Source organism: Etheostoma cragini, chromosome 6 (genome assembly GCF_013103735.1).
Source record: "Etheostoma cragini isolate CJK2018 chromosome 6, CSU_Ecrag_1.0, whole genome shotgun sequence".
NCBI classification, from domain to species: domain Eukaryota; kingdom Metazoa; phylum Chordata; class Actinopteri; order Perciformes; family Percidae; genus Etheostoma; species Etheostoma cragini.
In genome coordinates, this window is record NC_048412.1 from 18,275,010 (window position 1) to 18,302,888 (window position 27,879).

The following is a 27,879-nucleotide window of genomic DNA, read 5'->3' on the forward strand; positions in this document are numbered from 1 at the left end:
AAACACACCCACACGCACACACACACACACACACACACACACACACACACACACACACACACACACATCATGCACACATAGGAAAAAACACTCTCCTACATGTTCACCCAAGTTGCATTGCTGCAAACTATATGCTGACGGACATTGACTTACTGACTTGTGACTCTCAGTGGCGTCACACACTCACACACATAATACACGCACAAGCAAACCGTACTAAATCACTGTAGGATGGTGACCCAAAGGTGTCTTGACAGAAGCAAATGAGCCTGCAGTCCTGCTGCAGTACATGATTTGATGTGAGCCCAAAACACTCCTGGGGCTTTTCTAGCTGCCTTGTAATAAACCGTCTCTTTATCCTGACTTCACTTTCCTATCCATCACATTATGTGGCAATTCAGCTACTAACATTAAGGAACTGCACTGACTTCATCAGTGAGTCAGTCATGTCGAAACAAAGTATATACAAAAGTTCTTATTGTCTTTGAATCTGCTCTTCAATCAGTCAGTCAGCAGACGTATGTAAGGGGGGAGTGAATAGCTCCTATGTTGAAAAGGGAGGGGGGAGAAGAGGCCAGTGGAGGGGAGGGGTAAAATTTGACAGTCTCTCACAGTTGGCACCAAGGATCCAGGATGCTTTGGGGCGGATGGGGAGAGGGGGGAGAGGGGGCAGAGAGAGTGAGGCAGAGGTAGAGAGGGTGAGCTTCCATCGCAAGGGGACGAAGGAACCACTGATCCCTTTTCTCTTTGCATTTCACCTTTAGGGGAAAGAAAGAAGTGTGGAAAAAAGGCAAAAGAAAAAAAAAGGACATGAAAAGAACATGAAAGAAAGAAATCGTCATTAAACGCACTACGAAGTTCTCTCTTTCCCTCTCTTCCTCCATCTCGCACCTCTCTCAATTTAATCTTAAATCCACTCCAATTTCCCCGGAGGGACTCAATTCTCTCTTTTCCTGTAAGTATTCTCTTTCATTCTCTTGCTTTTTATTCTCTCTGTTTTTCCTTCTTGTGCCTCAGTGCCCTACTGTGAAATAATGCCTGTTCCAGAGACAAAAATCTCAATTAATTGCTTGATATTTCATTGCATTAATGACTGAGTTGCCTTGTTTTTTTATCTCCTCATATTGTAAAGTGAGATGTGTGTTTTTTCATGGGATTGGGAATAGGAAGAACACTATGGTGATTCAGTATGCATAACCTCAGCTACTCAGCATGTACGTGTGTGCATATGTGATTGTGTGTGTGTGTGTGTGTGTGTGTGTGTGTGTGTGTTTGTCCATTTCCTTCAAACAGGCTTCCTTTGGGTGTTCTCTCGTTGGCCAGTTCAAATCAATATTGTTAATAGGTTGTGTGTGTGTGTGCACTAATGCAGCTCATGTAGATCCCCAGCCCTCTATACTTGAGAGGCAGCTCCACGTCTTTTAGTGCACGACCCATTTGCAGTCCTGCTGTCACAGTGTAAGTGTGTGTGCGATGCTGTAGGTGTTGCGAGTCCATGTTTGTCCGTCACAATCAGTGTCCTCCAGCCCAGTATCTGCTGGGGCTTCTTTCTCCGTCACTCTCTCCTTCTTCCTCCTCTTATTCTCCCGGCTCCTCACTCTGTCTCTCTAAAAGCCTCCTTGTCTGTTTAATTCTGTGTCGTTAGTTCTGTCTCCGTGGGTGGGCCTCTGTGACTCTGTGTGTGATTATGACAGGCTGTCTATAGGGAGGCCTGCTGTTGCCAGAGCAGCTCACTGCAGTGTTCAGTCTGCCTGTAGGTCTGAGAGGCTTTGCGTCTCTATTTCCCCCTCCACCTATCTCAGCTGTGCTTTGTGTGTCTCTATCAATATCGGTTTGTTTCTATCAGTGGATTGACAAGCATCTGTCTCTCTCTCTCCCCTGCTTCCTCTGCTCCTCCACAACAGTAAGAGACAGAAGGAGAGGGGTCCATTCCTCCTGGTAGAGTGACACCAGGTATTTCCACTCCCTCCCGCTACTCTGACCGAACCCTCCCCTCCACCATGACACTACTGGCCTCCGAGAGGTCGCTTCTCATTCGGAACAAGTTCCGCTCAGGTGAGATTCCTACAGTCTCAACTCACGCAAATTAAAGGAGAGAAAGATTTATTTTCACCACAATGGCTTTACATTTTAGGCATAATTGGCAAAATTAGCATTAATGTGTAGAGGTGAGGTGTTCGGGAGGGTTATTGACTGGCCAGTCACGTTATCTATCATGTGATCAATACAGTGAAGGTAGTGGTTGATGGGCAATGGATTTAATGAATGATACACAAAGACAAATGTCTTGAAGTGAAGACAAAGCCCGAGGCCAAAGATCCATGCATGTTATTGTGGGACACATTACCCACCATGTGCTTTGGTTTGTTGATGGAAAAACAGACTTTACCAGGAAAGTTCTTTTTACTTAAAGCACTTTTTAAATATCTGTAACATTAAATATTCATGTCTAAAGAACCAACAATCAAAGTTAAGGTTTGGAAAACATATCCCCAGTTATTGAAGATGATATCCAATCACAGTTTGTAGATATTCTGAATAAGAATAGTCAAAGTAAAACAGTTTTACTAATCCAATGTATTACTCTACTGATTACAACTTTCATGAGACAACCATCATTCTGTGACAAACAGCATTGAACAACCTTCCAATAACTGCATAATTCAAGATTCCCTAAGTTTTAGCGGCTGCTCTTGTGTTCCCAGACAGCTGGCGTTTACGGCTGGTAAAATAGGAAGGCGGAGAAATGACATAGACACAGTCCCCTAGGTATATAAACACCTGCTGGAAAACGTGATTCCTTAGGGCAGCTGCTCTGTTTGACATCATGTACAGTTTGTACACAGCAGAGTCTATGCGAGTGTTTTAAGTCTGCCAGAGCATCAAACTGATGTTGAGCTGTTGTGTGGCTATTGTGGGTCAACAACTGTATCTGTTGTTGCAAAGTGTTTAATGTCGCAAAAGTAGGCGCATGCTAGATGTTAATGGTCAATGTAGAAAATCTTGCAATCCTATAATATATGATAATTAATGGTTCCCAAACCTTAGAAAAACAAAATCTCTACTTGTGCATCACATCTTTGAGTTGGGAGAAGTTCACAGTATTGTTTAACTGGAATTATTTTAAGAAGCCTGAAGAGGTAAAATATGTATATTTTACAAGAAATCTGCAAAACATGAAACAGTTCGAAAAAAAAAGTTACAAGTGCATAATTCTCAGTAATTCTTAGAAAACACTCTTTCTTATTTTGTCTTTTCCCTTTAATGAGGACTGACTTCCAGCTTGGGAACCTCTATGTTGTGTAATGTATGTTAATTGATGTGATTTTAAATGGAATTCAAAACTTGTATTGGGCCTCCAGTTAAAATACAAAACAACGGTAGACACACATGCAAACTGAAATCAAAAAGAAATGTGATAACCACTGCTTCTTTAAACTGTGAAGACAACAGAGCACAGTGCGTTAATCTGATTTAAATCCAGATTTTTACAACGTTAAACTTTTGTTTTGAGTTGCCGGAGAGGCAGGAAGAGTACAGTAGTTAGCAGCACAAATGAGGATGATGTGAGGAGGATGGGATGCATGAGAGGCTTGTGGAGAGAGCGGGACAGCTGAAGGGGGGATGGGACCAACAGAAATAGACATACTGAGAGATAAATAGTCACGGCCCTCAACCCCCACTGCACAGTTTACCCTCCCCTCCCCTCGTCAATTCGTCAGGTCTCAAAACTCACCGAAATTAGTCATGCCCTACCCTGCTTCACCTGTTTGTGTGTGTACTGAATGCTAATGTGCGTATGTATGGCGTGTAGATAGATGTGTACAGGCATGCAAGGAGACACATAATCTACAAGTGTTGCAAAGTCATGGAGTACTTTAAGTTGCAAGGCCATATCAATTAACAGTGATCTTGCATCGCTCAACTCTTACCTTTCCATGTCTGTGTCATTTATTTATTTATTTCCCCCTCATCATTTTGTTCTTTGAATCAAACTAACTTACCCTTCCATCGGTGTAACTGAATAATAATAATATTTCATTCTTTTTTTTTGCACGCAGCCAGCTCAATCTCTGTTTCTTGTCTTTCAGTCCTGCAGTTGAGGATTCAGAACCGAAGGCAGAGTGAAATCAATGCAGACTTTGGTTAGTCTATGAGTGTCACTTACATTGTGATTGATCTCTGTACACTATTACCGCAGGTTAGATTTAATATTAATGATGCTCAGGTCACCTTTTTGCACCGACTCATGATTGCCTATTGATTAGTAAATGTCTTTGTAGGTTTTACTTTATTGAGCAGATTTGACTTTACTTGGATTTCACTTTTGGGGTCTAAAGGTTGTGTTTAATTAGTATGCTTTAAAACCTCTGATATTGCAAGCTCCTACAAGTCCATGTTGTCATATTATACTGCATTAACTAACAATGTTAAACACAAGGATACAATTCTAATTAGAATTAGAATAACGTTTCATTCAATAACATTAGGATGCGTTCATTATGAATCAGTGGGATCAATTAGGATGAACCCCCCCCCAAAAATATATATGACATGCAAGATGTGCATTGTATTCAGAGTAAGACTTCTTAAGCACACACAAATACCAGACATTTAAAATAAAGCTTTAATATTTTCTTGTAGTGAGTTTTGTAATATAACATGCAAGGATTTTAATAAATGCATACATGCAAACATGACAATATGCTATAGATATCAGGCATTATCTGAAGATAAAGGTGCAAATAAATTGTGTTATAAGCATGAAATACACAGATTCATCAAGACCTATGCAGCAAATGTGATACAGACTAGTCTATAGTTTGTAGATAGTCAGGGACTTTGTAGACAGGCGTTACTTCAGTTTCTTCCATGTTGTCTGAGGCTGAAGCAGGTTGAACAAAGCAGTGCTGCACGTTCTGATGCCTTCCAACACAAACAATGCTCCATGCTGACAATTGGAGGAATGAGTTTAGGGCTAAAGTGTTTTGTTGATACACTGGTTCACCTGAGTTGCATTGTCATTTATTCATATAACTACATACTATCTGTTTCCATAGGGTTGAAATCTACTTGTCCCACTAAAAAAGACCAGAGTGAAGCTCTGGTGAGTATCCAGTTTCTCAATACTATCCAACAGCATGACGTTTCCACACTAATGAATCAAATACTGATTTTGATGATAAGAATTCCTTTAAAGACCATCCAAATGTTCTGGGAGAAACACTGGTGTAAATTAGTATTTTATTATTACATTGACATTAAAGTTGTATTTAACTTTCCCCTGAATGAACTGCATTGTAATCTGTGGGCCCTGGCTGTTGGTTTGACCTGCTGTTTCCTGTGGCAGCGTCTAACTGACGACGGGACCGCTCAGAAGTTGCCCCCTAGTGGTCTGAATACTGAAACTGCACAAGGTGATGCCCTGTCTACAGTAATGTTGCTGTCTCCTTCCTGCTTTACCCTGTGTGCTCCCAGCAAAGTGCATAGTGACATATTTCCCTGTCTCTCTGTCTCTCTGTCTCTCTCTCTCGCTGTCTCTCTCTTTCTCTCTCTCTCTCTCTCTCTCTCTCTCTCTCTCTGTCTCTCTCTCTCTCTCTCTCTCTCTCTCTCTATCTGTATTTTATCAAATCTGTTCTGCTCTCCGCTTCCTGTTGTACAGTGTGAGGAAATGAAGTGTGTAAATCTGGCATTGGGCTTGGTGTTTCATCAGCTGTCAGTTAAATAGATATGTGACCTTGTTGCACACTGTAACTCTGCATTTTAAGCAGCCTGCAAACATATCAGTGATTGACAGCGTGTGATAAACCCACCCATCCAGGGATCAGAGCCATCGTTTACTGACATCTTTCTCTCTTTATCTCTTTCTCTCTCATCCTCCTCTCCACACCCTCTAACCTTCCTGTTAATTTGAAAAAGACTATTATTATAATAGCAGGCTTTTCAAACTATCTGATTTACCTCAATGCCCTTTCAAAACTGTGTGAAATTATTTGTGTGTGTGTGTGTGTGTTTATATCCAAGGGAATACATCTCCCTATGGACAGAAGTGTTTACTATTTTTTGATGCCTCTGCTGGTTTAAATTGGGACTGACTACCTGTGGCAACACTGTTGTGCATGCTCACATCACATATGTTCTTAAATCCTGTTGCTTCTCTTTCTCTCCACTTATCTGCACCATCTCCCCCCCCCCCCCCCCCCCCCCCCCCCCCCCCCCCCCCCCCCCCCCCCCCCCCCACACCCACACACACTGCAGACAGTACTGTGTGCGTTGCCCAGAGGCAGAAGAAGGCTCGCCAGACGCAGGACCTCACTGAGAGGATCCAACGTCCGCCTGGGCCTGTGGAGCAACAGCACGAACACACACTGCCCCTGGAGAACCGTGAGTCAACACGCATCCACATGCACCGGCACATACAGACAGAGTCTGTCCAATCTCCTCTCCTCCTCTTCGACCTTACTCCTTTCACTTTTCATGTCCTCAGACTCTGCCTCTTTCCCTCTTTCTGCTGATGTCTTCGAAGATGACATTTCCTCCTGCTGCTCCTCCTCCTCACCCACTGAGCAACATGGTGCTCCCCAATCACCAGCCTTTTCTGCATTGCCGGGGCTCTCAGGTGACCAATTACTGAGTGACTTCTCAGCTGTGGGCCCGCCCCTTAACCACAGCCCTGGTCATGCTCAGGTGAGGAAACAACACTAATGTTTGTTGGCAGCATCAAGGAAGTAATTCTCACAAATAACCTCTGATAAACATAGTTTCATGAGTTTATAAATAGCCTCATATGTCAACACTGATGATCTGATATTCTGCCTTCAGTCTGGTTTGGCGTTGCTCCCGGCAACCGAGGGTATCAGACAACCTACACTGAGTGAATCAAACTCCATGGCAACAGCTGGGAGACCAAATGGGATGTATTTGACCTCTCAGCCCACACCCCTGCTGCCAAAGGTAGTGTGGGGTTAGTGCATGCTGATGCTGTCACTTTGGATTTCATTTTGTGGCTCATTTAAATTTTATAAGGGTCTTTTTTTGATTTGAGTGTTTTCATGACTCCTTAAAGCAAAATTATAGGGTCAAGAATTCAAGCAAACAAATGGGATCATATTACAAATGAATCCAGAAAAACAATATTTAGATTGTGTTTTGTATGTGTGTGTGTGTGTGTTTGTGTGTGTGAGAGAGAGAGAGTGTGAATATGTGTGGTGATTGGTATTCGCAGCATGAATACAGCATAACAGGTAAAAGAGCATTGTAGAGGTCTTTAACCTAACAGGATGGTCATTCGTCTGTTTTGTCAAATACAATGCTCCACTGTAAGCTGCTCTGCATTCATTACCGTCAATTTGCACTTCTGGGGGAGCTCAGCATTTGCCCTGTAGGTTAACACATTCACACACAAGGCAAGGCAAGGCAAGGTAGCTTTATTTGTATAGCATATTTCAGCAACAAGGTACTCTACATAAAAAGATTAATATAATAAAAGTGACAGTGCAGTACAAGAAATTAAACATTAAAGAGCAGTTAAAAACAGTTAAACATGTAAAAGCAGATAAGATAGCAGATTTTAGGCTGCTGGTATGGAAAAGTGTATAAGCCACTGCCCCACACACGTTATTGGAGCACAATTACCATTTGATGGAAACACAAACTTTGTTGACCAACACTGTAGCATTCTATACAGGTAGAACCATATTTCTTTACAATCTCATCCACCACGGGTCCTGCATGATCATGTGACTTTGTACTCTGGTTACCCATGACCAAGAGTTGAAGTTCTTCTCTTTACACTACAATATAGTTGTCACTATAAGACTCAGTAAAATCACGGCAAACTTGGCTTTGGAAGTGATGGAGGCTTTTCACAATCTTGTGCCCTCAGTGGGATGTATGTTTGCCCCATTCATGACCATCAAAAAAACGCTCACCTACTGTACATACAAACAGATATGCTTTTGCTGTTCAGATCCAGAATGGCCACAACCCTAATCTCACAAATTGTTAACAAAAACAACCCAAATGGTACCAAGTCACTCAGCTCACTTCATTATTTTTCCCTTTTTGTTGCTTAATCAGCAGCATGACTGTATGCCAGAACCAGCACATACTGTCATCTGGAGATTTGTGAGCCATTTATACATTTAATGTCAGAGTTTAACCTTGACGTGGGGTTAATACCATTAAAACTTTGTGGACAATTTGACATTTTCTCTGTGATATTGTATACGCTACTCTTCAGATTACTCACTTTAACCACACCACAGTATGGTTAAAGTTCAAATGTGGGTAATGTGTGTCTTTACAGACAGCTCGGCCTCCCAGCCCCATCTGCTCCTCCTCACTGCCATCCTCACTCAACTTCAACCATCTCCCCCGCCCACGGAAACCGCGGGACACCAAACCCAAAATGAAGAAACTTAAATATCACCAGTACATTCCTCCAGACCAGAGGGGAGGGTCTGGGACTGGAGGTACCAATATTATAATTTACAATCCACAGTTACTTTCATTTGTCCAATCAAGGCTTACACTTGTGACGAGTTATTTCAATTTAGCCTAAACAATTGGTTATGTCCAGGAGGAGCCAAACAGAAGAGCCCTACTCCTACCCAGTCTTTAGACCCAGCCTACTCCCATCTCCTGAAGCAGCAGCAGGTATTCCTCCAGCTGCAAATCCTACACATTCAGCAGCAGGAACAGCAACAGCAGCAGCAACAACAACAACAACAAACACAGCAACAGCTACAGCCACAACAACAGCTGCCGGTTGGATCCAGGTATGCAAAGAATGTGCTATTGATTCATGCATTCTCAGGTAATCACCTAGGCAGCTATATTTATCAATTAGATATTACTCCTGAGATAGTTTGGCTGAGTTAATGCTGCTGTCATTCCTCCAGTAGAGATCACAGTGATCTTGTGAAATCTTCTGGAGCCGTGCCTCTGAATCCCCAACCTGTTCCTGCCACAACAAACCACACCCCTACCGATACAAACCCTCCGTCCAAGCTTGAGCTTCTCCCTGCAAATCTTGTTGATCTAACAGTAAGAAAAGCACAAAAGCACTGAAAGAATGATAATTTATATTTACAATTCCTTGTGAAGACAAACAAGTAAGTGTCCTTTTCCCCTCCACCTTTACCTCTTCAGGTGTCCGAGTTGCGGCAGCAGCTGCGTAAGCGCGGCCTACCCGTCTCCGGCACCAAGCCCGCTCTGTTGCAGCGTCTCCGCCTGTTTCAGCTTCCCCACTCTTGCCTCACCCCTGCTCCCCTCTGCCAGTTGAGTACCAGCCTGGAGCCCCTCTCCACCTGCCCCCCACTGCCACCCAACCAGAGCCCTGGCTCAAGCTCCAGCTCTGGACAAGACTCCCCCAGCAGCAGCCCAAACCAACAGATGTACGTCCAGGACAGGGAAGTTCCTAATGGCACTCTCAGTGACACTCAAAATGGAGTTCAAAACGGAAAACTGGCCAACATGCCGAATCATTTCTCGAGTGCTGCGTCAGTCAGTTTGGCAGGTGAACACTGTCTTTCCAACGCTGTCTTCTTGACTCCTGCCAGCACTGCCTCAGGAACTCCAAGTCCCAGTCTACCCATGTCGTCCTCCTCGCCCTTGAAGTGTGGGACTCCCTGGAGAACTGAGAACGAGCAGCAGCAGCAACAGCAGCAGGAGCTGAGTGTGGAGCTGGAGATGAGGGAAAGGTTACGGAGCAGGCCCAAGGACCGCTCCACCAACACCGGCGACGAGGTGGGAAAAGACATGCTTGGATCTTCGGTCTATGATAAATTGGAGAAAAACAGGATGGCTGCTTTGCAGAACTACAATCATTCATGTTTTTTTTGTTATTATTATTCCTACAGTCTTGTGGAGGATCCCTTCATCCTTTCCTGCAACAGGATCCTGGATGCTCCATAGGGAAGCCAGAAATAGACGGACAGACAGAGGTGTTGTTTACACAGGTATAACAATCACTTCTCAAGGGCACGCCACACAGCCTTCAATCTAGTAAACTGGTCAAATGCTAGCATACTCTCTTCTCCCACCTGTCAACTAATTTACCGCTGCTTTCTAATCAGGTGTTTTGCTGTCAACCGTGTGATGTCATTGGCCAGGATTTTGAGCTGCCAGTGCAGATTACAGCAAGTCCAGTTCGGACCTTGCACGGGGTTCGCAGCCTGGAGGAAGAGCTGCAGGAGGCTATTCAGAAAGCACAGGTTAGAATCTGTAGATGAACAGGAAGAGATCACCAAGAGTTTCTTTTGCACGGTGGGCTTTAAATGTTTCTTTTGGCCACAGATGGACCCTCGGCAGTCCATAGATGACATTCTGGATGAGCCCATAACTTGTGTTGGTAAGAATCCAATATTTAATAAAGAATCCATTTTAAATGGCAATTTTACTTTTTTCACCATCTAATCTTTTTTACTACCTCCCTTTCAGGCTCTGTCAATGTCTGTGATCATAAAGCCCCTACCCACTCAGTCCTTGGCTCTTCACCTCTTCCTACTCAAGCCGATCAGTCACAGGTCTCCCATCAGCACAAGGATGACAGTTTCCTGCCCTCACCTCTTTGCTCCTCTCTCCTGCTGGAGCTCCCGCCATCTCCTGCAGTAATAAACTCCAGCCAGGTGATCCCAGCACCCCCCCCACCCCCCATCTGTACCTCCCCTCTGCCGCCCACTGGGAGGTCACGGAAACGACGGGCTCCGACATCGTTTGATGCTGCTGATTGGCTTGAAACACTGACGTCCGGCCTTCGACCTCTTACTCCGCCGACAGCTCCTTTTGTTGAGTCAGACTTCAGTCTGGATTCAGATCTGAATGTCAGTCGAGTCTTGGATCTAATGGTAGAACAGTGGTGAGGATTTGGGTGGGCATATCTGTTTGTATGTACAGTAGGTGAGCGTTTTTTGATGGTCATGAATGGGGCAAACATACATCCCACTGAGGGCACAAGATTGTGAAAAGCCTCCATCAGTTCCAACCCATCATTGAAAGGCTGTCAGAGTCACTGGCTCCACGCAATGTCGAGAGCTGGATTCATTTCAGTGAACAGATTAAACATGGCTTTGATGGGGCAACAAGAGCACAAACACATGCACACACAGACACTGCAGAGCACTGTTTAAAAGCACTTGGGCTCAGCCAGAAATGGCAAACAAGCAACACATCTGTGGATTGACACACTCCACAGCACAATGTTTGCAGTTCAAAACAGAAAACCTGGTGGCATATTAATTTAAACATGCTTCCTGGCTGCACTGGGAGAATGTTGTTTCTGACTTATCTCCAAAACCTGTTGTCGGATTGGGTTGAATGTGGCCCCTGGTGTTGACTCAGTCATTGAGTCCTAGCCATTCATAAAGCCCATTTAGAGTGTGTAAAAGCCAGACAGAACACACAGCTTGTGTGTGGCTCCAGACCTTAACCTCGGTGCCAGACACACAGTCGGCATGCAGAGAGAAGAGCTGGCAGAAGCTGCAAACAAGCAGTGTGTGTGCAAATGTGTGCGAAAGCTTGTGTGTTAAGTATGTGTGTGTTCAATATGTCTGACTGTGTGGGACTGAGTACACAAGGCTGCTTCTTTTTTGTACGTGTCAACACCCAACTGCTTCCATGTAGGCCTATTATTAGCCCCTAATACTAAATGCACTTGTAGTTATTTGTTTGCTTACAATTAGGTGTGCCTGTTTGTGTGTGTGTGTGTGTGTGTGGCATGATTGAACTGTGAGAGGATACGTGTGAAAGACACAAAACAAGATGTGCATTTCTGTGTCCACATTTCAGACCAGACATTTCATTGTACGCTTATTGCCAGCAGTGCAGTCATCCAGTGTAATCATCAGAACAGCCACATTACCTTGTTCAAGTCACCGTTCTCCAGGAAAGCAATCAGGCAACCACCCCAAAAATAGTCCCAATTCAAATGCTCCAATCAGACAAGTGAAAAAACAGGTGGTCATTTTGTTCCCTGATTAACCCCCAACAGTGTCTGGCCCACTACACTCTGCTTACCCTGCGTCTAGCAAAGACAGATTCAGCACAAATTATAAGCCAACACCAAGGCCACACCTGTGCACTTAGTATAAATTAATTCCACACATGTATTATTTGATATCGTTAAATCTTTGCTGTACATTTCAATATACAAAACGACCATTTGTATTAGGAGAAAATGCATTGTAGAATTAGCACAGACATCTTTCTTTCATAATCTACATTATTTACTGGTCATGCAGAAATGGGCACATTATTTGTTTTACATGATACAATTTTAGTAAGTTAGGTCCATTCTCAACCCCACTTAACATAATGACATTAATGAAAAAAATACGACAGAGGTTAGCTGCCATTAACCTCTGTCGTACCAGATAAATGTAATTTAGATACAAGATCTACATGAACTTATATTCTGCCCTCAATTGGCTGCATAGCCCATCAATCATTTTGGAGAGCTCTGACTGACTCATTTATACAGTATCTGGTTAAATTTGTATTATTTATTAGCTGGACATTGTTCTGTAAGACCACTTTATTTTGAAGAAAAGTGAACAGGTTTGCACCATTCTCAGTCTACAAAGTGTTGTGTTAGAATAAAGGTTATGTGCTGAGTGTCACCTGATTTGTGTAAAGGGCACATAAACTGACTGATGTGAGGTCATCATGTCATGTTTTTTGTACACAAACGTTTTAACGTTGCTGCCGGCCAGTTTCTTCTGATGATAAACCGGCGTCTAATAAGCAAGACAGCCTTGGTACATTATTGGAAGTAGTCATCTGGGCATAGGCAAACCTTCAACAAGACACAGCTTTATGTTGAAGCAATTCTTGCACAGCTTTCACTACAGAGACTATGAAAAATGCAGTTGAATGTGTATGGATTGCTAAGATAATCATAGCGATCAATAAACATTACCTGCTGCATGAATAAAAAAAAAGAAAGCTGATTGGCAGGAGAGTAAGATGCTACCTCCTGTGACTTCCAATGCTTTTGAGCCAACACCAGTGTTTTCCTTGTTTCTTATGTTATTTCCAAACACTGGTGCAGAGGTTCTTGGAACACCCCCTTCCACAAGTTGGGTTAAAACCACTGGTTTATTAGTACCGTTTTAAACTGGGTTTGAAACTGTACTGATCAACTGGAAAAATGTGGGTGTTTTAGGTAACTGAGACTTTGTTGGCCAATTCTGCTGCTATAAATGCCTAATTGTGAAAATGTGAGAACATAAAATGTGTTTGCTTTTATTTATTATGTAACTTATTCATGCCTAAGATATCAACCACTGTCCAAAATGTATTTAAAAGCATTAAGAAAATTAAAGTCTTAATAGATTTTCTATTTGGTTCCTCTTTGTTTTGTCTTTAATGCTTTTTTTAGTTGAAATTATTAAAGTGGATTGCTTTATGAAGAAAGAACAACTGACAACTGAAATGTTTCACAAGAGACTGTCCCAAATGATGACTTATCAAATATTGATGATCATAAAGTAAAATTAAATATTCATTTGCACCAATATGCTGCTTAAATATCCATGAAGCAGCACTAACATCCACATGGCATGATAGTCAATCTTCAGAATAACACAGTATTGTAATATGGAGGAACAATGAAGTAGCTGTAAATAAAAAACTGGATAATCTATAAACTCCAGTCAGTGATCATCAATAGGCAAAGGACCACCAAATTAAACCAAAAACACATTTTATTGTTCCTTGAACTACCTCATATTAAAACTTACATCACATCAATATCTAATATCATATTACTAATATAGCATTTTACCAATGTAATACCAGTGCAAGTTATTTCCAACATATAATACATTATAGATTACCAGTTACTGTCAATTGAGAGTAATTAGTTATATTACTATATTACTGTCTCTGAATTGTAAAACACTATAGTTTTGAGTTACTTTCACCAAAATAACAGCAGAAGTATGACTTGGCAACTTGCTTGTGAATTTCACCACACGATCATCTTCCACTTTAATAAAATAAAATAAAATCATAGTTTATTCATAATATGATGTGTAAATTAATGTAAAAATATGCAAAGTAACTAAAACTATAAAATAAAAACGTACAATAGGCCTACTTGACTTGAATTGTGGTGGAGTGGCAGTAAAGTAGGAGAAAATGAAAATACTGAATTAAAAATACCGTACAATTGTAGAAGTAGCCTATGGTATAGTTACGGTACTTTTCCACCGCTGAAAAACACCCCTAAATCTAGGGTCAATTTGCGTTGTAACTCATGCTAATGACATTGTAATGAATATTACCAAAATTAAATTAGTAATACGTAATATCACTGCGCTACGGCAAAAAGTAATAGGCCTATATTAATGTACTTGCTCTTGGGGTTAAAACATAGACAGTTAGGGAAATGGACTAATAGATCCCGTTGCTCTGGACGGAGACCAGTGAAGGATATTTGCAAGGGGGTTAGCCTCTTCGTTCCAAGCGTGGCTGCCATGGCGCCATTTTAACGCCACAAAGCCATCCCCCGCCGTTAGCATCCCATTACCTGCCATTAATTTTGACGTCACTTTGACTTTACTTCTGAAGCATCTAAAGACTCTATTTGTCCATTGTTTATTTCTAAAGAAACACAACAATGTATAAATGTTGCTCACGTTATGGCCATTTTTGTTTAACTTGACGGTGTTAGCATTCTTATGTTTGCTAATTAGCACAAGCAAAAAGTACACCTGAGGCTTTTGGGAATGTTAATTTTGCAGGTATTTGGTCATAAACCAAAGCATTTGATACATTGAAAATGTGATCTGATGATGGCACTAGAACACCAAAGCTATTAAGGTTACAATTCATCCAGAGGAGAACATAAGCAAAGACGTTATTATTTATGTAATCTCCTCAAGCAGAATTCCAGCTGTTTTCATCTCCGTTCCCCCAGGTGGCTTTCTTACCAGGTTCCAAGGGTTTTTTACTGAGCTGGGGAAAAAAGCCTTCTCTTACTTTGCTCCATGGACTTGGAATAACTTAAATGATTTTAAGGCCATGTTAAAATGCCATGTAATTCAAAAATGCAACTGCCACATGTGACCTGTTCCTTTCTTCTATGTGTGAGTTTGACTATGCTGTATTTTTGTTCTTCGTCTTGGCCAGGTCTCCCTCGGAAAAGAGATTTCAATCTCAAGGGACTTCCTGGTTAAATAAAGGTTAAATGAAAAATAAAACAAAATGAAATATTATAACATCGACATGAATATGAGGATCTCCAATGTCATTTATCTCTAGGCGCTGTGGAAAGTGAGCACTCCAGCCTCCCAATAACACGCAGAGCACTTCCTCTCACTTTTTTTAACAAAACTTATTAATACATTATTTGTATGGAAGAGTATCTAACGAGATGTATTAATATTAAAATATAAATATGAATGGTTTTGGTACCTCAGTTGACCCCGGCTTTTGATTAGTGGTTGCTGAAGTTCATAGGTGAGAAAGTAGAAGAAGAAGTATACTTTGCGCTGCGGATGTGTAGTATGTCATGAAACGATTTGTTATTTTGTTAAAACGAGAGAGGATGGAAGTTAACTGTGATACAGAAAACCATTTTTGCCATTTCTGCTAAACCTTACCTGGCATAGCGCCATATTGAAGAAAAATGCTATTAAAGTTACTGTTAACGCCAGGCATGATGCACTTGTGGTGTTATGAAGGCCTATCAGCACGCTTTCTGGTCCAGCTGTGTATCTTTGACAATTTGGTCCATCAGCTGCAGGTAACGGAACTACTGTGACCGGTGAGTACATGTTTCATTAAATTGACCAATAACTTAGCGGATACTTAAAGACTTTTATTGTTTGAACATTGTTGTTTGTGTATTGTATCAGCAATGTGTGTGCCAGCTCATGTCCCTTATGTTTTCTTTTTGTCCATTGGTAATAATTTACAGCCTGTATAGCCATTCTATGATTGGTAGTTTGGGTTCGCAGTAGCTCAGTCCGTGGGCAGTTGGGTTAGGGACCGGAGGGTCATCGGTTCAACTTCCTGTATGGACATAAGTACTGAATGTGGATTGGTAGCTGGAGAGATGCCACTTCACCTTCCCGGGTCAGCCAGGTGCCCTTGAGCAAGGCATCGTATCCCTCCAACCGCTCAGGGCACTGGTCCAGCTGGCAGTCCACTCACAATGACATCTCTCCATTTGTGCATGTATAGGTCCTGAGCATGTGTGTGTGTATTTCAGACCTGTTTGTAGTCTAACCAACAGAGTGTAAATTGTAATTTCCCCACTGGGGATCAATATACAGTATAAATTATAATTTTCTATTTTAAACAGTATGGTAACATTAATTAAAATAGGCCATGTTAGCGTTGTGCAGTTTTAGTTAGCAGTTATATGTGTATTTTTGTCAGTGTTGCCACCTCGTTGATAATGATGGTTGTCGAGTGCAAGCGGTGCTTATGTGCTAGCTACAATTTATAAAATTTTTATAGCACATTATTGATGATGGTGTTAATGCTGTGAGCCTAACATATCCTTCGCATTTGAAAATGTTTTGCGTGGTTTCTGACTGTGTTAAAAAGCGGTCACTTTGCATGGCTCCATAGTGTTGTGGTAGTGCTGACTGTTCAAGCAAGAATAAAGTCTCAGCTAGCTAAAGATAGCTAAATTAGCATAGTAATAATTACAGACGTTAAGTCCAGTCTTGTGCCGATGCTGAGAAGCGAAAGCCCGGTTTGCATGCCGTTCAGTGTCCCAAATTCCACTATGGCCACGCCAAGACCCGCAATTGGCTGGGTTTAGGCATTTGACTTTGAGTCGGTAAGGTTAGGATAGCCGATTGTTCAGGGCATAGGACCTGTACAAATGGGGTTACGTTAGTGGGAATTTAGGACACTAAACTGCACGTATAACCAAAAGCCCCGCTTTCTGTGTCCTGAAAACAGTTTAGAAAACAACTGTTTAATATTTCAATGGACTCACAAACAGGAAGAATCAGTCTCTTGCTCATTGATTTTCAGATTTTCAGTAGGTTTCATCCTCTGGAGACCACGCCATATGGCAACAGTGGCGAGGAATATCTCCCATGTAAAGTAGGTTTTGAAACCAGTTTAGAACATTATCAGAGAGACCAACACTTTGCAAGGCAGTGAATTAGAATGTTATGATCAATGGTATCGAATGCCACATTCAAACTAGAATAATAAGGATAGAGGCATTCTCTGTAGCAGGTCTGAGATCATTGATTATTCTTACGAGGGCTGTTTATGTGCTGTGATTTGATCTAAAACCTGCTTGGTATTTTTCAAGAATACCTTTTCTTTGAGAAAGGTAATTAGCTGATTACAAACAACTTTTTCAAGTACTTTGCTCAGGAAAGTTAGGTGTGACATAGGCCTGTAGTTACTCAGGATAGTAGGGTCAAGATTTGACCTTTTAAGTAAAGGTTTCACGACAGCGGTTTTAAAAGCAGTTGGAAATATACCTGTTTCTAATGAGGTATTTATTATCTTAAGGATGCAGGATGTCTGGCTGTTTACGGTTTTGAGGATATGCTTGATTAGCTTTGTATCAACTCATTTGGCAGTGGCTTGAATGTGACGTTCAGTAATATCCAAAAGTTGCACACTTCAGCTTTAAGGAAGTCTCCTTTTTTATACAACAGACTTTATAGACTTCTTCAGGGGTTAAGCTACTTTTGCTGCAAATGAGTTACCCCTATAAAAGCAGGTGGACTGTATAATTGATTGATTGATCACAGACCAACATGTGTTGTGAGGATCCATTGTCATTTTAACCAAAGACTTGACTATAAAGCTACAACAGACAATCTTTATACTCACTTTCAGCTCAGAGAAACCTAAACCAGCCTGTCTGTTGGTTCTACAGTGAGCTGAAGCTGCGTTTGTTGACAAGTCAACCCTGCCATGCCTGTCTAGAGACCAGGCACAAAGAGAAGAAATATGATGAGACCATCTACTCCGTTTGACTTATCCACCCACAGGTGAAAATGGGTTTTCACAGGGGTACTACTCCAAAGCTATGACCAAGATGTAATGAGGGATTCTTTACAATGGCCCCTCTAGCCGTTCCACAATACTCCCCCCCCTCTGCAGTAACTTCCTCCGCGATTTCATGGGAATTAAAGGGAGAAAGATGTGTTTCATATGTAAAGCGGAAAGCTCTTGCTGAGACGTGTGATGGTGTGGAATCCCTCCCTTCTTCAATCTCTCCCTCTCTCTTCTTCACTCTCTCGTTTGGTCTCTTGGTGTGTGTGTATGTGTGTGTGTGTGTGTGTGTGTGTGTGTGTGTGTGTGTGTGTGTGTGTGTGTGTGTGTATGTGTGTGTGTGTGTGTATAGGCTTTGATCACTGGTAGAAGGTCGCTATGGTTCGATTTCTGTGGCGCTCCTCTGAGAGGTTTACTCTGCAATTATAAACCATGTGAGAGAAGGCAGGGGATGCAAATAAAGCCTATGTGTCGATTAGCCAACGGCGAACATGAGTCAGTATGAGGCAGTATGAGGCAGAAAAAAGGCACTTGGTACCTTGGTACTACATGGAATGTAAAATCCATTTAATAATCTCTTTACTATGTGAGCCAGGTGGTTATAAGAGACTCAATGAAGGACTGCAAAAGCATGAGGGCCTGAACTTCTGCTGGCTCCCCGTCCACAGCCTCATACATACTAAAGATGCCATAAATTACTTACTTAAACCTGCAATAATGGATTTTTGGCCACATGGAGCTACATTTACATATTACCTATTTGAAGTTGAAGTCTTGGTAAACTATTTACACATCCAGCAGACACAGAGCAGCACTTGCTTTGTGTTTTTTTGCAACAGTTATAGTTGCTATACATTACATGTCTTCACATTTGCAACAATTAACAGAAAAAAGAAAGAAACGAAGCTGTACAGATTCTTGGTTTCCGACTGCTTCTACAAGTCTTCTACCAGTCAGAAAGAAAATAAAACCATCTGAATCTATCATTTTCTTTTGGGACACAAAACATGGGGTTAAATGAAACCACAACAGAAATTGTGTTGTCTGCTGCAGAAACTGGTGAATTATTGCTGCTGCTCTGCCTCATGGAGGAAATAACTGAACATTACAAATGTTCTCTTTGCCATTAGAAGGTGGAGTGATTTGTATGATACCTAATTTCCTTGTAGTTCTCTGTTCAACTGCTTCTAACTGGTTCATTTACACCTCCTCATGAAATCTGTTATCGCACAGTGCACACGACCAATATGGAACATTTCCTTCAGCATTGCTAATCATGAAATTACGGATGTGGGAATTTTAAATCCTCACTGCAGTCTGACTCCTGCTGCACACAAAAAAAGAGAACGTGTTTCTGTGCTAAATTCTTGCTAAAGGAACATCCACTGACAATTTCAAAAGACATGGCAGGGTGCAGTTTTCTCCCCTGAGAGAAGGATGCCCTGAAACTGTTTAAAGTAGCTTGCTTCTGTCTGTAACTAGAGGCTTCTGCAGCTTTCCAGCGCTACCACACATCAAACTGCCGGGCTGGTTAAGCTGAGTAGAGCTGCTGCACTTCTTTGTTTAAAACTGTGTGAGATGGGGAAGGTTAATTGGACTAATTAGCACCAAAACAAGGCTTGACTGAACAGTCTTTCTGTACCACAGATGTTTTGCCTCTTTTTAAGTTGAAAAAAGGATGCAGGGAGAAAAGAGCCTCACTTTCAAGGCTAACCCAAAGGGCTGTTATTGGGGTCTGTGCAGTCACAAAAAAGGCGGGTAGACATGTTTCTGATGTGCTAGTGTTTTTACTGACCTTTGCCACATTAGCGGGAGCCTCAACAACTCCATCCAAGCTTCTTGACAGTCAGCAGTATGTGAGATGAACTACCCTGTGGGATGAAAGCTTTACCAACTTGACACTTTTCTTGTCTGAACCATAGATACGAAATGTTTTATATCAATAGTCTAAACCCGGCTATTGAATTGGCAGCCCCAGGGCTGGGTCCGGCCCCTGACGGATTTTTACAGGGCCTTGGAGTGAAGTGTAGTTATTACATTTGGGAAGTCTCTCTCATACAGCGCATGCCTATGGTTAAGTGTACATTCTTTCATGCAGTAGGAGGCAGTATGCACCCCTTTTAGCCATGGTGGCAAAACAGGTAAAATATCTACCTGAGGAGGTGGTAACAGATGAGAAAACCCTTAAAAATATTCAAGCAAATTCAAATTTCTGACACTTTAAATATGATGACAGTTGAGTCCTTTGCATCGAACGAGACAATATGGACAAGCTGAGGAAAGCCAAGGTGTTGTTTTTTGCTGTGGATGAATTATTGTTATTTTATTTAAAGATTATTAATTTGAAGCTTTTTATCCTTTATTTCAGAGTGACAGAGGATAGACAAGAGGGAGAGAGATGGGGGAGGACATGCAGCAAAGGGCCGTAGGTCGGATTGAAATCCGGGCCCCTGCAAAGGCCTCAGCCTACATGGGGCGCACACTCTTACTGGTGAGCTAGAGGCTGCCCCAGCACTCTACCTGAATATACGTGCATAATGTGAAGTTTGTCAAAATACGGCATGTAAGGTTTGGAATTACTTAACAGTATTTTATTTTTATATACAGTATGTATGTGAAGGGCACTCTCTACTCTCTGATACATCAAATCCGTCAAAGTGTTTTGCTGAAGTCTGTTTAGGATCTGCTGAGGAACATGAGGAAGATGTTGGACCAGTGCTTCATGTTGTTGGCCCAGAATGACTCCACTGTGCACACATTGCCTTGCATCAACAAGAAAAAGTAACCCAGAGGGTTTTTGGTATCTCTATCTTGGAAATATTACTAGCATGCTTTAGGCTTAGTGTGGGATAAATATAGACATTACTTTCCATTATAGGGGTTTACTGTTAAATTAAAGACAGAAAAGCTTTCGTTGATCCTGTTAATATTATTTGAATATGAAATTGTGTTGTCTCTTCAGGACATTGCTCCAATGACAACCAATAGTATAGCATAGTGTTATGTTTTTTTTTTTTATTGGGGTTATTTTTCCCTTCTAGCCTCCTTGTGTGTGTGTGTTCTTGGTTTTCTCCCCGGTAATTGTCTGTTTATTCTACTTCCTGTGTTATGTTGATAGTTCAATTTCCTGTCTTATCTAGTCTTGTCCAGCTTTGCTTTGTGCTTGTCTGATTGTCTAGCCCCGCCCTAATGTGCTTCACCTGACGTCTCATCTGTTCCCCATTACCTCGTTACCCCTTGTATTTAACCTCTGTGTCTTCTTTGTCAGATCCTTTTGCCTGTTTTGCCGTTGCCCTGTGAGAGTGTCAGCCGTAACCCTGTGAGTTTGTCTGTTTAGCGGTCTCCCTTTTTCCTGCCTGTTTGTTCTGCCCGCCGGTGGTGATTCTTTTTGACAGCGTTTCCGGCCTGCTTGACTCCTGCCTCTCCCTGTGCTGGTGTGGATTTATGTTTCCCTGTTTTTTCGCTGAACTGTTTGAATAAAACCCCTTTATGTACCGGCTTAACCCTGCCTCCTCGTCTCTGCGTTTTGGGTCCTCCTTCCGGCCCCCCCCAACAGCATAGTATGTTAATTAGTGTCTAAAGAATTTATGTATATGAGTGTAACACCAAGCTTTTATCTGTATGTGTTTATTTCATTCTGTATTTGGATTTATACTGGAAGTCATTAGAAGTTGTCATTTTATACTGCTATTAATTAATCAGATGCTGTTTTTCAACCCCTAAACTTTTTCTTAAAACAACAAACTTTTTCACTAAATAGTTTTGATGACTACCAGTTAAGGACTGAACAATTTTGGAAAATCTACTCTGCAATTTTTTTTTTAAACCAATATTGTGATTGCGATTTAAAATGTGTTTATTTTTAAAGCTCTTTATCTGCTGTATTATTCAACAATGAAAACAATACATGGTACAGTGGGGTCGGGCGGTAATACGGTATACTGTGGGGTCTTAAAAATAGCAACAGTATCAGTTTCAATAGTCATTAAAAAGAATGCAATCCACTTATATAGGAGACAAGGATTAAATATTTAATGCCTAAAAAATGCTTATGTGTGGTTGTCATCACGTGAGAGAAAGGAGCTGGGAGGGGGGGGAAGTGGTAAGTCACGTACGGAGTGACCTGGTCTTGAAGAACACGACTTCTGCAGTTTAGCAGCCTTTCGGGTTCCGACCTAATGAGAAGCGAGAGGTGTTTCAGTATTGTTTGGTATTCAGTTTCTGAACCATGTAGGCACAAGCAAGCATGCTGACGCCACCTGAGCCTTACGTCATCATTTTTAATTAGTCACGATAATACTGTATACAGATACACGACACACCATGCTGTGTGTATAAAAACATTTATTGCAAAAAGACCTAAGTAGTACACAGATAAGAACATCTGCATTTGCACCACCAAAGTGACCATAAAAGTACTATAAAATATGGACATGCACATGACACGGTTATCAAAACCCACTTAATCGACATACACACTTGCAGGCATAGGGGTATGTTTTCACCACTAGCCCTTACCACTCTGTTTCGAGGGGCTAGGGCTAAGACGAAGCCTCAACTACTATAATGGTGTCTATACAGGTCTCCCTATAAAAAAGCAATTAGACAGCTGATTTTGAACGCTGCCACTTGAGTCCTCAATTAAACCAATTAAGTTGATTGCATCATTCCAGTTCTGAGATCTCTACACTGGCTTCCTGTCTCTCAAAGAATTGATTTCAAAATATTTCTATTGGCGTATAAAGCAGTGAACAGTTTATGGCCAAAAAACATTTATGATCTGCTGCTACAGTATGCCCAGACCTCTCCGGTTGTCTGGGAGAGGTCTGTTTTCTGTCCCCAGAGTCAGAACTAGGCAGCATTCAGTTTTTATGCAGCACAAATCTGTAAACAAACTCCCAGAAAACTGCAGGTCCGCTGTAACTCTGTTTAAAAAAAATCAAGGCTAGAGACTTTTCTTTTTGATGCTACCTTTCTTTTCTTCATTTCCTATGCTGCACTGTCTTTTTATTCTTGTATTTAATACCTGTCTTATTCAATTGTAGCGTTTCTTATCTAACTGCTCTTCATTTGAATTGCCTTGTTGCCTCAATGCACTGAAATGCTAACACAGTGGAAGTGAATATCTATTTTTCTAATGTCACCTGTTAACCCACATGATAATATATCAGATTGGAAAGAGCAGTGTCTCTTTTCGTTTTGTTTAAGATAATGATGAAAAGTTTTCTTTTGCAGCATTTAATTAAACATATGCTTAAAAGCATTAATAGGTAGTTCTGTGATGGTGTATATATCTTGTGTAATTTTGACGGCATATTCCATAGGTTTAAAATATCAGTTATTGTTTTCCTTGATTACATCAGTCATTAGGGCAGTGGTGACCTAAAGGTTAGAGAAGTGAGCTTGTGACTGGAAGGTCATTGGTTCAATTCCCAGAGTGACAGGTTAAATCTGAATGGGAAAAGTAAGCAAGGTTCTTAAAAATAATCTTATTGCGATTTTTTTTCACCAACATTGCGATTGCAAATAATGTTTTAAGCTCTTTGTCTTCTGTATCATTCAACAAACGGGGAGCTGTGGCTCAGTGGTAGAGCGGTTGCCTGCCAATTGGAAGGTTGGCCCTGCAGTCCCATGTCGAAGTGTCCTTGGGCAAGACACTGAACCCCGAGTTTTCCCCAATGCTGCGCATCGGAGTGGGAATGTGTGTGAGTGTATATCTGATGAGCAGGTGGCACCTTGTGCGGCAGCCTCGGCCACAGTGTATGAATGTGTGTGATTGGTGAATGTATAATGTAAAAGCACTTTGAGTAGTCGTTAAGACTAGAAAAGCGCTATATAAATACAGCACATTTACATTTAAATTTAACAAAGACAAGCAATAAATCATTATATAGTATTAACAACACAATATTATATATATATGTATATATGTAAACAAACTGTTTTTCCTGGAGGCCACCTGAAATTAGGTGATGAATGAATTTATATGAATGATATCTTTAATTTAACCACTTCAATCACAGTAGTATATTAAGCATTGACCAAGCCTGGTGTAAACATTCATATGCAAGTCAGAAACAAACTAAAGTGCAGATTGCAGAAATATTAAAACAAATATGTGGCTTTACCACACTTGATAGTATTTAGATTATTATGTGCTGTAATAAACATATGTAAACAAACATCTCCAGTCAGTAACAAAACTAACATGCAGAAAATAAAAAGGAAAGAAATATCTGCCTGTACCTCTTTAAAAATATTTAGAAAACTCAAAGTTAAATGTAATCTCTGTCTGAACATTAATATCTAAATATTAATCGTATTTATCTTTAGTCCCTATGACAGCAACACATTCCATAAACTAAAGGGCAGTGAGTAGGCCTATGGCACTATACCACCCATAATGATCCTGAACACACAGGAAACAATTTCTTACCATTAGCAACTCCCGCGTCGATCCAGCTGCGGTCAGTGTACTTCATACTCACATCAAATCTATCACCAAATCCTATTTCCATCTTAAAAACATCTGCAGACTCCGGCCATCACTCTCTGACTCTGTGGCAGAAACAGACGCCTTGTGTAGCCGTGAGCCCCGGCTTGACCGTAAGGCCCGTTAAGGGGTCTTTGGCGATAAACTCGTACTCCGCTCATATCGAGTTAACACTATAGGCCTACGCTTTCAAACATTTCGGTGAGTGATGCCTGTTGGGTGGTATTTCATCTTACTTGACAAACTGGTGTTTAGCATTTTAGCCATGCAACTGTCGTAGATTGTATTGTTTTTTAAGTTCGTAGTGTTAACCTGTGAGGTAGCTAGCAACGTTAGCAAGACATGTTTGCACAATATCTGAAGCTGTACGTGCATCATCTTAACAGTCCCACACAAGTAACGTTCCTTTCATTTGAGACTAAAGTTTCTGTCGAGCCTGAGGCCATTGTACAACAGGTGAAAGTACGGTGTGGTCAGCGCGACAAGTTGATAATTTCTCTGCGGAGTGCAGACTGCTTTGCTCTCGCAAGTCCAAATCGTAGTCTTTTGCGATAAGCAAATCGTGTTTTAACCTATTGGAATATTATTGCAAATGCAATTAATTGTTCAGCCCTAGTTATTAACCCAAACCGCTGCAGTGGAGCTACTCATTGGCCAGCAGGTCAGACTGGTTGTACTGGGCAGCTTCCAGTTATGGAGAGGGTCTATGATAAATACCTCTGTTCAAATCCGAACAATGTATTCATATTTGTATACATCTGTTAGAAATTCATAGACTAACGTCGCGTTCGTTCGGATCTCTCAGGAAGGACGCTGATGGTCTAATTGAGAATTAAGAAAAGGTTTAATGCAACAGAATGATGAAGATGATAAGACAAAGACAATCAGACACAAAACAAACATGAAAACACTGCAGTTGACAGCGGACTGGATTCATCCTTCTACATCCCAAGGCTGTGGTGATGTAAGTATGACCACACACAGAATCTTTTCAAATGAGCAACACAACAATGTGAACCTGTTACATCTTGCACTGTGTTGTAATAAGATGAAAAAGTGCCTTTCAGATCATGTGAAAAGGCCCAAATCTCTTTTAAACCAGTGAGAAAGAAGGTCAGTGAGCAGAATGATGGAAGAATGTTATGTAATTTTTTAATTGAACCATTTATATGAGCCTTGGGAGGAAAAAAGACTTAGATGTATTGACGTTAATGATCTCGGTGTTCAACAGATAAAAAGCAAGTTTTCAAAGAAAAAGACATGTTTGGAGATTTTTTTTTAAATTTTGTTTAAGCAGTGCAGGAAGAAAGATGACAGAATTGTTGTTCACTTTTACACAAATTACCGCTTAGTATATCCTCAAAGGTGATTCTACCTTCATTTCACTGTTGAAGTTCTTCATGACACGTTACTCTGCATAACAATGGTGTTTAATTTTAGAAACCTGACCGTGAGTGTCAATTTGGTTCAAAATGAAATCCAAATTTAAAAATGCACTTTTTTAAATCTTTTGTAATTGAGTGCAAATATGCTACAATAATCATCAGAAATTACATAGCTTTTAGACCCACTCCTTGTGGGTGTTGGAAATCTAAAGAAGTATTAAACGTGTACTTCAAATAATGCAACCATGCTTGCTCCAATTCTTCAGGTAAACTTTATACTATTGCCAGATGTGTTTTATGTCTCAAAAAACTGCTCTTGCAATTTGAAAGAGGACAGTGTCCTGTCTTCTCTAATTGACTGTGATTTCTAACACTTAATAGGTGGTGTAGCTATTGATTTGATAGTCTTAAGAAGTCTCATCTGTATGTAAATTTACCATAAGCAAGTCTTTTCTGTTTACCACCAATCCAATAAATGTCCTGGTAAATCAGGCACATTTTACTTTCTCTTAGATATATGTACATGAAAGGACATAAAGCACATATTATTGCTCACATCAACTGATAAAACATGTATCTCTTCATACAGGACAAGAGTCGAAATTACACAGGACAGGAAATTGTACAGCATAGACACAAACTGGTCTGAGCCCAGCTGTGCTAAGCTGCCCGCACCTGAACTGTAGATTCATCCTCCTGAGAGTTATTGTCTTGTAGATGCAAGATTACAGCCAAATCAGATAAAACAAAGCCTGTGCCACAAGCAGTCTTGTGTGTTTGAGTGAGTGTGTGTCTATGTGTGTGTAATTGTGCCTGCCGAGGACACAGCTGAGTTCCAGCGCAGGTTGTGGCTGACTACACCGCTCACTGCTCCCCGCTGGGTCTTTTTTGTACTTTTTAGTAACAACTCATGTTTGAGGCCGGGTGTGAGTGACAGCCCACCTTACACACTTAGCGTCTGTACAGCTGCAGTGTAACACAGCCCAACCTTGCCTCCAGCTGATAGTAATGAAAAATAGATGCTGGGGGTTAGTGCATGCCTGGCTGCTTGAGTTTGTGTGTGCATGTATGCATGTACAAGTGTTACCTCCTCAATTAGTTTGCTGGGAACCAGGGTGAACCGGTAGGTGTGTTCACCCTGTGGCCACGTTTCATCTATGTTAATGAGGCTATAAGGGTTACCATCCCTCCAAGGTCATACACACTGTAGGTGTACTGTAGGCATTACCTACCCCCTGCATTCCCATTCCATATGTTCTACATATGACTATGACACAAACCCATTAGACCTCGTCACATGTATGAGTTTTTGTCTGTGCAAACGTATATTGTAAGCCATGCGTGCTCAAGGTGCACAGTCCTTACCTATATCATCAGCTGTTTTGACATCTTAAGTGTATATACAGTATCATCAGCAGTGCTGTTTTTACATGCGAAATTTATAGACAGTATACCAGGGAATGAACTTTGCTTTAATCTCACTGAACGTTACAAAGTTCAGACATCTGTCCTGTTTAGATGGTAACAGCATGTGTTTGCAGACTGTCAATTGGAGACAATTGAGTCCACATATCTGTCTGTGTTAATTGTAAGGCTGCAGTTGGCAGCCAGATGTCTTAGCTCAGCAAAGAGACTGGAAACTGAGAAAACGGCTAGCCCGGCTCTGTCACACATGTATCTACTTTGCTTAATTTGTATGAAAACTGTAAAAGTTTAAAAAAAGTCCAGACAACCCACTGTTAAATGTCATTATAAACTTCAGATAGTTTCAAAGAAAAAACTAATGAAGTACAGTGTAAATAAGGGAGATTTAGAGGAGCTGGAAGGGTGGATCTTATAAAGCAGGCTTGCGGTTTCCCCGTTTCCAGTTTTTATGCTAAGCAAAGCTAACCTTTGCTATGTGTTGCTTCATGTTAACGGTAGATGAGAGAATAGTATTGCTCATCTAATTATCTCTCTAAAAGAAGTATATTTCAAAATGTTGAACTATTCCTTCAAGCACCAGACTCCATGGCC

At 41.2% G+C, this 27,879-nt stretch overlaps 1 protein-coding gene across 2 annotated transcripts; it reads left to right on the forward strand.

The window, feature by feature from the left end:
• Nucleotides 1–639: 639 nt before the first annotated feature.
• On the forward strand, nt 640–27,715 carry si:dkeyp-69b9.3 (myocardin). 2 transcript variants are annotated; one of them, XR_004656986.1, is made up of 17 exons: nt 640–955; nt 1,905–2,055; nt 4,092–4,145; nt 5,061–5,107; nt 5,351–5,417; nt 6,259–6,384; nt 6,488–6,687; nt 6,823–6,954; nt 8,309–8,474; nt 8,582–8,780; nt 8,904–9,048; nt 9,154–9,750; nt 9,864–9,962; nt 10,080–10,217; nt 10,300–10,354; nt 10,444–11,510; nt 27,709–27,715. XR_004656986.1 is itself a non-coding variant. In XM_034874148.1 (16 exons), exons 2-16 carry the CDS (start codon nt 2,001–2,003, stop codon nt 10,863–10,865), a joined length of 2,502 nt encoding a protein of 833 aa, XP_034730039.1. In that variant the 5' UTR covers nt 640–955; nt 1,905–2,000; the 3' UTR covers nt 10,866–12,199. The 2 variants fall into 2 exon arrangements, 1 of the variants encoding a protein (XP_034730039.1); XM_034874148.1 differs by lacking the exon at nt 27,709–27,715 and having other exon boundaries at nt 10,444–12,199.
• Nucleotides 27,716–27,879: the final 164 nt, after the last annotated feature.

Excerpts from the sequence above, each read along its gene's own strand:
- si:dkeyp-69b9.3 (XM_034874148.1), top strand. The coding sequence starts at position 2,001 with ATGACACTACTGGCCTCCGAGAGGTCGCTTCTCATTCGGAACAAGTTC. Across the intron at positions 8,475-8,581 it reads GGGAGGGTCTGGGACTGGAG|GAGGAGCCAAACAGAAGAGC; the intron begins GTACCAATATTA and ends GGTTATGTCCAG. Across the intron at positions 8,781-8,903 it reads CAGCTGCCGGTTGGATCCAG|TAGAGATCACAGTGATCTTG; the intron begins GTATGCAAAGAA and ends TCATTCCTCCAG.